This window comes from Anopheles gambiae, chromosome 3 (genome assembly GCF_943734735.2).
Source record: "Anopheles gambiae chromosome 3, idAnoGambNW_F1_1, whole genome shotgun sequence".
In the NCBI taxonomy this organism is placed as follows: Eukaryota; Metazoa; Arthropoda; class Insecta; order Diptera; family Culicidae; genus Anopheles; species Anopheles gambiae.
Genome location: NC_064602.1, coordinates 1777495 through 1788113, shown reverse-complemented (window position 1 = coordinate 1788113; position 10619 = coordinate 1777495). Strand labels below are relative to the sequence as shown.

Sequence of the window (10619 nt, the reverse complement as noted above, 5' to 3'; positions counted from 1 at the left end):
CGGTTGCATTGAATTAAAGTTAAGGGATTGTTTCCTTCGATTTTTACAACTATCTTAACACTAATTTCTAGTCGGTGTATTCTTATAAGCTTCCTTGCGTTTTTTGTTTGTTTGATCAATTAACGTTTATCTGCTTCGCTTCCTTTGCAATGTTCCTAGTGTTCTTTGCTGTATGTGTGTGTGTAAGTGTATTCTTTTTCCAACCAGTTCTAGAGAGAAAGTAAACCTCAATTCGATCGTTCGTTCCAATATTTTTACAAGTATCAATCGACATCGACATCACAAGCTGCAAGAAGTGAAGGAGAGAAGCTTCAATACGCCATCCCTTCTTTTTGGCCTTTTCTATTAGCCGCGTTCAGTGTCTCTCTTAAAAGCTATCTTCGCTCTCTCTTTCTCACTACACTACAGTGCCTTCATTAGAGCTAGTGTATTTTTCATTTATTTAACATCACAATACGATTCGTCGTGGTTTCGTCGCTTGAGTCGTTTTCCTCCGTCCGTCCCGCGCCAAATGCGCCAAATGGTACCCAGAGCAGCTGCCCCAAGCACCAACACAGGAGCTTTGCCTCGCTTTGCCAGCCAAAAAGGGGACGGTGCTGTCTCCCATTCCATCAGTAATATTCACAACGGTTCAGCAGGCACACACACCCGCGTGTCAGTGTAAATGGCACCGTAACAGTGGGGGGGGGGGGGGGGGGGGGGGTAGGATGCCACTAATGGGCCCACATTCTCCCGATCTACAGAATCGTGTACCCGTCCGGGTTGCTATCATTGTCCGGATCGTGCAGGTCGGACGTAAGCGTCGAGGTGGTACCGGTCAGCGGCGATGACAGCTTATCATGGTCGTCGTCGCCGCCGGCCCCGTTCAGCGGTGTCGGTGTGGCGCTGTTGTTGCCGCCGCCGCCGCCTCCACCATTGCCCGGATGATGCGCAAGATGCATCGAATGATGGTGCTGGTGCAACTGGTGATGATGATGGCCGCCACCGAGCTGCTGATGGTGCTGATGATGAAGATGATCGTTGGCGAGCCCATCGGTCGGCGTATTTGGTTCGTGTTTGGCGCTATTCGCTAGACTATTCATAATTGAGCTGGCCCCCGGCGCCCGGCCACCACCCATCGACGCGAGCATTGCGGCCTGCTGGTCCGCCTTTAAGCCACCGCCCGGACGCATACAACTCTGGCTGCCCGTGGACGATGCAGGCGGACCGTTGGCGAACGGTTCTCCGTGGCCCGCCTCACCGTACAGATTGTTCATGAAGGAGAGAGCCGCTGCGGTCGTCGAGGAGGATGTGGAGGTGGCCGTCGAGGTGGCGGCGATGGGTGGACCTTGGCCGGAGTTAGAGCCACCGCTTCCGATCGAGGAGGGCGTCAGGGGCGGAGTGTACAGGTCGGCCGCTCCCGCATAGCCGAGCTCTTTCTTGATCGGCGGTCCGACGCCGTTGTTTGAGCCGTTGGTTGTCGCAGCTGGCGGCTGATTGGGCGGCTGCATCTGGTGCTGATGTTGGGCGGCTAGTGCGGCGGCTGCAGCGGCTGCAGCGGCTGCCACTGCCTGCTGCTGCTGATGCTGCTGGGGCGAACCGTAGTCGTAGCACGGTTTCAGCAGTCCGCCTGCATTGGGATAACCGAACTGTCCGCCGTTAAACTTTGCGTGGGGATGTTGCTGCTGCTGCTGCTGCTGCTGCTGTTGAGATTGATTGTAGTTGGAGCCACCCGCAGACCCTGACGGATGATGCTGGTGCTGGTTGTGGTGCTGATGGTGAAGATGCTGATGGTGCTGCTGCTGATGTTGCTGTTGCTGCTGCTGCTGCCCCTGCTGATGATGGTGCTGCTGTTGCTGCATCGAGGACAGTATGCCGTCCGACTGCAGCAGCTGCTGGTAGGTGCGCATGGCGGCTGACGAAGGCGAGTTTGTCCCGCCGGCCGAGCCGAAATCGTCCATCGCAGAGAGCTTGCGCATCAGGCCCATCTCCTTGCCGTAGAGATGCCCGTACAGGGCCGGACCGTCGGGACCGTTGGCGGCGGCGGCGGCCGCCGCTGCTGCAGCAGCCGCCACTGCGACGGCCGCCGCCGACGAGCCGCCACTGGAAGGGGATGGATTGAGACCGCCGGCGGCCGATGGAAGCGGGGACGCGTTGAGACGCGCGAGCGCCAGATTGCGCTGGGTGGCCAGGTCCAGATCGTCCAGCATGACGCCGGCCGCCGCAGCGGCTGCGGCGGCAGCTGCAGCGGCTGCGGCGGCGGCGGCCGCACTGCCCGGTGCCGCCGCGCCCGCCGCTGAAGCGCCCACGGCCGACCGGCTGGCCATGATGGCGGACAGCGCTTCGTCCACGCCCATCCCGGACGGGTGCAGGGCGATCCCGGGCGGTGGCGGCTGCTGCTGCTGCTGCTGGGAGGACAGGGGCGGCTGCTGGGGCGGCGGCTGGACGGGCACGGGCGGACGCTTCATCTTCGGCGGACGACCCAGCCGGGGACCATCTCAGTCGCGGGAGCGCCGGGGCCTTCCGACCTTGCCCTTGCGCAGCGGCGGGTTCGTTTGGCTGTTGGTCGTCTTCACCAGCTTGTGCCAGTCCGGCTCGCACACCAGGCTGCCGCCCAGCATGTAGTACCGGTCGCCCTGCACCAGATGGCTGCCGCACTTCGAGCACTGGAAGCACTTGAGATGGAACACGTGGTGCTGCGGGACCGACTGGCCGTTGTTGTTGTTGTTGTTGTTATTGTTGTTGTTGTTGTTGACGGTTCCGTTTTGATTGTTGTTGTTGTTGGCGGCGTTGTTCAGGTTGTTGTTTATCGTCGTGTGGGACGTCGTTCGCATCACGAACTCGTTGGCGGGTATCGTTTGATGGCAGGCGGAACAAGCACCGGAACCGAATAACCTGCGTGAGCGTGAGAAGGTGAGAAAGAGCAAAAAGAGATACGGAATTTAGTAAATAAAGATTCGAAACTATGAGAAGAATTATAATAAAAAATAACACTTAAAACAGATCACTAAAAGAGACCGACTGTGGAAGGGGAAAAAACCACAAGGAAGCGCGTCCAGGCGCAAACGGCAAGGCACTCTCTCCTGACACTTACAACGCGCGCCAAACTGTAAACACCGGAAGCTGCGACAAAAAACCACCCACCATTCCCTCTCACCGCCACCCACACCCACACCCCACCCCACACAGTTAAAAGTGGGCGGGCGAACGAGGAGCGAAAAAGCAATCGCCAAACCAAAACAGAAAATCACGTCCTTGGGCGACACGACGGAACGCGCAAAACAACCACCAACCTCTCCTCTTCCCTCCCTTCCCTCTGTACCACCACAGTTTCGAGTGAGCGAGCAAACAAGGGCCCGTGCGGGGGGACAAGTGCGCCATGATCTTGAGGCGGGAAGTTTGCATCGTCGTTTGTCGTTCGTGTCGTGTCGCCTTCCGTTTTCGTTTCGAAGTGTTTCCTCTCCCAGCCGTGGCGCTTTTGCCACCACCCCGAGCAAGACCGCCGTGCTGAACGGACACGCGGCACACGACGGCTGTTTGTTGTTTCCCATCCTTTTCCCAGCCAGGAATATTCCTTCGCCCCACGCGCTTGTTTAATCGTGTTTTCTCCGTTTACATTTTGTGCAAGCAGGCAGAAACCGGCAGAGGGGGGAAGGGAGTAGCACACACACCTCGACCTTATGGTTTTTCTTTTGCCATTTCCGGCTGCTCCGGAGGGGTGGTTGGGGGCTGTTTTTTGCCGTAGTTGCTGTTACCTCACTTGAACAAGGTGCTCGAGCAAACGATTCGTGTAATCTGTGCTGCTTGACATCGGTTTCTTCGACAGATCTGTTCGGTGTGTGTGTGTGTGTGTGTATTTTACCTTTTTTGCTATGTGTGAAATGAGTGGTTAAAGAACTGTTTAAAGAAGAAAAATATCATTTGTTTTAACCGATAGCCTGCTGCCCCTCATTACAAGTGTTGGGCCTACGCTCCTATGCTCCTTTTCTTCCTGCACTTATTAGTGTGCATTGCTGCAATAAAAGAGTTCAAAAGCAGCTCTTCACGAATCAATGGACTTCCTCCACTCGAGGAAGCTTTCAGCAGCCACCAAGAAGAAGCGGGCAGGACTCGTTTGCTCCCCTTTTGGGTATGAAGCGGCCGGGAAGAAGGCGAACTGAAAATCACTTATGTAAATCGAGTCAGGTCCACAGCACCTCTTCCCTTCCACCAAATCAAACACTTTCCCTCCACTTCAGCACACACACATACAGTGCGGGGAAGTACTAACAAGCAGAAAAAAGACCCCCGCATCGTTCCCACACACACATCAAGCGGTAGTGAACCGGTTGACGGGAAATTACGGGAAATTTGTTTGATCAACTCTGTCAACAAGCATAACCAAACACACAACATACACAGCGCCCTTACCGACACGCACACCCGCACACACACACAGTGCACAGTCGAACAGATGCTGGGAGTCGACCGAAAGGCACTTCACTAAAAGAAGAAGAAGAAGCAAAAAAAAAGGGAACAACCCCACTGGAAAAGAAACATCTTCTCCGTCTCAGTTTTGCATAAGGAGTTTTGCCATTGAGGTGAGGCAAAATGGGGGCAGTCGGAGCGAGAGTGGGGAAGTGTTGTGGGTGGTGTTAAAGTTGGGTGAAAATTACTTCGACAAACAAGTCGCCCGCCTCTCGCCACACCGGCTCGTACGGTACGGGGGGTGGAAAGTGTCGCCATTTAACAGTTTATAGTCCGTAGTTTGGAGTTTAGTTTACTGGAAAGAGGGAAGGTAGTAGTGGTGGTGTGTGTGTACGGATGGAACTGCATTTGCAAAATCTCTTTATCGCATATTGCACCGGGAAATGCGTAATCAATGTTGTGGAAAATGTCGTTGCAAAGAGAAAAAAAACCGTAATGGAAGAGATTTGGGAAAAAAAGGAGGTGGAAAATCGAATGCCATGACAATGTTTCCCACCCATACCACTAATGTGACCCGGGCCCTGACCGGAACCCAACCAACCACAAGCCCACGAGTTGAACATCATCATGCAAACGGTCGTTAATTAAGGAGCATCGGATCGGAAAGCGGGAGTGGGAGTGGGGAGGGGGCGGACTGGTATCGAAGGTTCGTCGGAACCGAACGGGTCGTTAATAATTTCTAAGGACGAATAATCTATCGCAATTAGAAGCATTATTCTTGTCCGCTCCCCCCGCTTATTCCCCCCTCTTCCAAGGCTTCTGCCCCTTTCTCAGCGCCAGGCGAAAGCATAATTGAGTCATTGTTTGGTCTCTAATTATGCATGGCCCTATGCAAACATCCCATTTGGCGCTCCTTTTCATTAGGCGAAACTTTACCCTTTCCCCATCAATCCCCATCGTCCGCTGCTGTGTGGCTCGAGATCCTATTGTCGGGGGGCCAGTAAAGGTGCGAAAGTTAAATTTAATTCCACCCTACCAACACAAACCCTCCGCCCCATTGAGCAAGACAATGGAGGACACACGGGCGGTTACCACCCACACAGCCGAGGCAAACATGCACACAACAACGAGGCCTCTCTCTCTCTGCCTCTCTCTTTCGCCTCTTCTAACCCGGGCGGACAAACGGAAAGGGCACGTTCTAAGCCCTCATTAGCAATATTCCGTTCGGTAGTTTCGAGTTTAAATTAACAACAACCAGCGCTTCATTTCAGGTCATCGGAGAAGTCGTCGTCGTTGTCGGCCACGATGGAGGGACGCAGGGAGACGGGGGTAGGGGGTAAGGGAGGCAGTGTCCTTAAGCCACACGCCGCACGAAATCGAGTTCCAGGCACGTAACACACAGCACACAAAATGCATCCTCCAAGAGTGCCTGCCGAGGCTCGAAGCAGGGCGCGGGAGGCCACCGCGTGTGTCCTTAACGCCCGTTGCCCAAGCCGCACGAAGTGATGGTTCGCGGTTCTTCGGCTTCGGGTCACGTCAAATCTTTTAATCCTCTCAGACACCTGCCCTCGTTTGCTTTCGGTTTGCTGCCGCCGTGCTGCGTGCGCCACCACCGTTATGTTGAGCTATTTCCTCCCCAGATGGGGATAATCAGGAGCGGGAGAGAGACAGGGAGAGAAGGCAAAGGAGTGGGGAGTGAGGGAACAGGTAAAGGAGAGAACGAACACCTCCCCTCTCTCTGCCACACTAAAACCACAATGAAGCAAAGGACCAAACGAGTAAAATGAACGATCCACGCCGTACCTCGCCACCACACTAACTGCCGACGGGACGGTGTTGCCAATTAGTGTAAGTTTTTGTTTAATGCCTCTTGCGGATGTGGCATACACACACACGCAAGCGACTGTTTAATTTAACTACATCTAGAGAGAGTTGCTGGAGTTGTGCAGGTAGTAGACATTCAAGGAAACCAGACGTTATATCGCTGAATGTTAGCTCAAGAGCCAATAATATGGCGAATGATTATATGTTTACCATGAAATTTAAGCCTTTTTAAGCATTATTGAACGTTCAATTAGTAAAATAAGAGTCATACATCTGAGTCTAATCGAGATTTGATACCCTATAGCTGCTGTTGATGTATGCGTTATCAAATTGCTCTGCGAGTTGTGGTCAGATAATACGCTTCTACTGCTATCGAGACAAAAATCAACACTATTATTATAGGCCACTATCGCCGCAAGGATCCATCGATTACCCGATTCAACAAACGAACTCAATCCCACCGGAGCAGAGCGTAATTTTCCACCATGCAAATCGCACCGTACCACAGGAGGCCTCTTCTGCCCGTGAAAATGAATGCACCTGTAATTTCCACGCTCACTGTTCCTGTCGCTCTTCCCAGCCAATGTCTACACTTTCGCACAGCCACTATCAAATATCAGTCCTCGGGGCGAAAGTGTCCATGATACGCCACACGGTGGAAGCGGCGGTTGATGCTGTCGAACATACACAGTTTGATGAGCACAGACAACGCGCTGTCTCTCGCTCTTTCTCTCCCTTCAAAGCCCTCCAGCGTTAAGTCTAAACCGAACTCTGTGTGTGTGTGTATTTTGCAGAAGATCTGTCAGCGTGGCGGATGGGGACCCCAACAGCGGAAGAGCTTCATATTACCCCCGCGGCACCGCAGTCGCTCTTCTATTGCCGGCCGGCTGCTACCGCCTGTTTGCCACGACGGGTAATTAATTTGTTAATTAATTAATTAATAAGATAAGTTAATTAAAGAACATGATAGTCCTCGGGAAACGTTCACTCGCTCTCTATCTCTCTTCATCGTTAAGGGGGAGGACTGGGCGGCGAACACAATGCGCTAGGATAATGAGCGCGCTGCTGACAAGGACGCGCCGGTCGGCTGTTGTTGTTGTTGTTCGGGTGGAGAGTTTGTGTGTGTGTGCGTGTGTGCGTGCGCTTCAGGTGCAGCCACCATCATCCACCACGGATGATCTGTTTGAGGTCGACACGGCTAGACACGGCACGGGGAGATGATTGAGAAATTAAAGAAATGCGCTCTTTCTCCAGCCCGGACGCCCCCTACTTTGCTCACGTTTTAGATTTCCTTCTTAATTAGTGGTTCCGCACCTTTACGGTGTTGCACAACAGACAAACACAAACACACATACATGTTAGTGTTAAGGTTGGAGGTCGTTAGCATGCTTCGCATGTTACTGTGTTACCAAACAGCGAACAGTTCGACGAGAAGTTCGACAAACTCCCTTTCACTACAACACGCCTCCATGCGCATCCATTCTAGGGCGCAGAAAGCACGTGCGTTCGCTCCCTTGTCGAGAACTATTCCCGTCGATTTCACACAGAAACACCACTGAGCCGTAAAGTTTGATACACGCGAATAATATTGCTGAAGTGTGTGTGCATGTTTAATCACAACCGCGTGAATACCAAACGGAAACTGTTTGCTTGCTTGAGCCTCTTCAAAAGTAACGAATGCATTCAGAGGGAAGTGATACGTCGCCATAGAAAATACCTTTTGGCTTTATTCCAACACTTCATTTGGGAAATTCCTTTCCGCGCAATGCTGTAAGCTGCCATGTTCTCATTACGAAGCATACATAAAACCTCACTAAACGTTGCATAAACACATTTAGCTGCCGTTTAAAAACAATCTCGTCAACAGAACAGGGGAAGGAGAAAGCATTTATTTAGAGACAAGCAAATCCATGCAAACAAAATCACGACCAAACGAACGAACGAACCGAAGCTGCAGGTAAATGTTTCGTTTCGTGGAAGGCAGGAACGTGCCGAATAGAAGGCGCGAACGGAATCTGTGCGGAAGCGCCAAAGTGTTTCTCTCTGTGTGTGTGTCTGGCTTTTATTTACCAGCATAAATCAAAAAGCACTGGCGTTTGGCTGATTTATGATCAATGCTGTTTACCTTTTAGCATCCTTTTTTTCCCCCCGCCATTTGGAGTGGCACAACCAACGGCGCTTATGGGCGATGGTTGCAGCAAAGCAGCGGGGGAGCAGGGACAGCCAGAAATCAAACGAAAAAATATTGAAATAGTCAAGCGCGAAACCGTGAGCACGCGAATGATGATGAGAATGCGCGCTCGGCGTGTTTTTTGTCGACACCCTCTAACGATGGCGATGGGAGGAGAAGGTTCACGGCTACTGGTCAAAAGAAAGGATAAAGGTGGGCGGTGGATGGTGAATTTGCAAACCCAAACGTCTCTAGAATGCACCACCGAAGCCGAGGGAAAACTTTGCCGCACAAGAAAAGCCATCTGAACGACGACAGCGACGACGGGACGAGACGAACGCGACGTGATTTGCTACGATTTTCCCCATGAAATCACAACGACGGGGACGGCAATGGTGGCGCGCAAAGCAAGAAAATAAACAAGCAGAGTTGCTGCGGAAATTCACGTTCACTTTAAATTTGCACGCTTTGATGTTGGGTGTTAGTTTGATTCGATTTTCGGCGCTGAAGGAGGTGCGAAGCTTGTCTTTCCCCTGATCGAAGAATCTTTGTTAAAAAAAAAAGAAAACCCGTATTGATATAATCCGTACAAACACATACACACCCTTAAAAAAGGGACGGCGTCAAAGGGAGAAGTAATAAAGCAAGGATAAATGAATTCATAATGCACAATCGCTCGACAGGATCTCATTGACAGCGATTAAGGATCTCTTCTTGAAGGGAACAATATGCACTACCCCCCCGTTCCACTTGTGCCACCACCAGCGTACTCCACCGTGCCATTCATTCACCGACACCCGCCGGGGTGCAAATCGGGGAAACACACCCGGGCAAAAGAGAAATAGAAAATTTGACCAATTTACAACCCTCGTTTACTCCCCCATGTGGCTGAAATCGGTACCGGCTGCTGGTTCGCTATTTTTGATGAGTGAAGTTGCCTTTTCACATTTTTCATTTTTTTCAGAAAGAAACAGAGAGAGAAAGAGAGAGAGCCGGTGATGATGAAGCGAAAGAGAGCAACCATCCAGCCGCAATCACAAAGCGCACGATCGTTAGCAATAATCATCCGCGGCGGATAAGGAACAAGTGAGGAACACAACAATAATAATAATCATCATCATCATCATCATCATCATAACGAGAGCGGCAGTGTTCCGCAGCCACCGTAGAAAGGGGACGCCAGCAAATCTTTTCGGCCGGTGGGGTGTGGTGTAAGACCGCTTTAAACCTTGATCTTTCCCGCGGGTCGCGTTCGACGTTGGTTGCAGCAATATCAAATCATCGACGACACAAACCTGAAGCCCGGAGACACCGAGCGGATGGGCGGGGCGGCGTACGGTGGTGTCTGCGGTGTGTGATACCAACGGCAACGACTAACGATGCCGATTATTATCATTATTATTTTCATTATCACCATCATCGTCATCAAACCCGGGGCAAAGGAGGGGACAGAAGCGGACAGGCCGGGCCATTATCATTAGGCCGTTGCCGTTGACGAGTTCGCGGGCTGTTTGGATTTGCTTTTGATTATTTCTTATCCAAAAGAGGAACGCGAGACAGTGCAGATTTCATTTCTCAAAGCGTTCAATTTAATTATTTAACAAGATTGCATTTTAAATTGAGCCGCTAAATTATGCGCACACCAGGAAACCAGGTTTGATTGTTTACTTCATGCTTCATCTAGTCGTGTCATACATCCAGCACGCCCGGAAGTTGCTTCTTGTACGATTAATTTAGTTCGCTTTTCAAGACTCGTAAACCTCAGCGCTGATATCACAATCACAGCTTAATTGTGTACATCTCCTTCGACGTTCTGCCAGCCGCTGCCAAGAAGATGAGCCCGAGCAGTCTGCAAGGCGAAGGCAATGCAAACCGGAAGTGAACCACATACAAACACACTTTCGCTCAAAGCAACGAGCAACGAGCTCTTTCTCTCTCTAGCTCTCACACGACCTGCTGACTGCCAAAAGACGTATGAATGAATTTGTTTGAGAAGGAAAAAACGCACTCCCTCCGTCATTTCCTCGCCACGTTTCTTATTGAATGATTTTTGCTGCTCGCTTTTGGGGGCAAAAGGAAGAGTGAAAAGAGCTCGTAGAGTTGTCTCGAAACCAATGAATCAAACAAGCATCCATCCCGTCCCATGCCAACGAGGCTTCCCTTCGTCAAGGTTGTTACGGTTGCTCTTCAGCTTGATCGAGTAAAAGAAATGCCAAAAATGCGACTAGACGACGACGAC

The 10619-nt window shown here is 51.5% G+C and overlaps 2 protein-coding genes across 6 annotated transcripts in view; both read right to left on the bottom strand.

The window, feature by feature from the left end:
• Nucleotides 1–737: 737 nt before the first annotated feature.
• On the bottom strand, nucleotides 738–2447 carry LOC133394010 (AT-rich interactive domain-containing protein 1B-like). The gene is made up of 3 exons (XM_061662165.1): nucleotides 1856–2447; nucleotides 1551–1609; nucleotides 738–1490 (listed from the first exon to the last, which is right to left on the bottom strand). Exons 1-3 carry the CDS (start codon nucleotides 2445–2447, stop codon nucleotides 738–740), a joined length of 1404 nt encoding a protein of 467 aa, XP_061518149.1.
• A 30-nt stretch (nucleotides 2448–2477) lies between these two features.
• Nucleotides 2478–10619, bottom strand: part of LOC3291599 (LIM domain transcription factor LMO4) — a 173479-nt gene continuing 165337 nt past the window's right edge. For all 5 annotated transcript variants that reach the window (XM_061655164.1, XM_061655165.1, XM_061655163.1 and 2 more), the window contains one exon: nucleotides 2478–2874. In XM_061655164.1, coding sequence (XP_061511148.1) covers nucleotides 2478–2874 — 397 coding nt within the window. The remainder of the gene's footprint in view (nucleotides 2875–10619) is intronic.

What these genes read in the sequence shown, in the direction of transcription:
- LOC133394010 (XM_061662165.1), bottom strand. Translation starts at nt 2,447, where the DNA reads ATGAAGCGTCCGCCCGTGCCCGTCCAGCCGCCGCCCCAGCAGCCGCCC. An exon ending in GCAGCTGCTGCAGTCGGACG is followed by an intron (nt 1,610 to 1,855) that starts GCATACTGTCCT and finishes ATCCCAATGCAG; the next exon opens with GCGGACTGCTGAAACCGTGC. An exon ending in AGCAGCATCAGCAGCAGCAG is followed by an intron (nt 1,491 to 1,550) that starts GCAGTGGCAGCC and finishes CATCAGCACCAG; the next exon opens with ATGCAGCCGCCCAATCAGCC.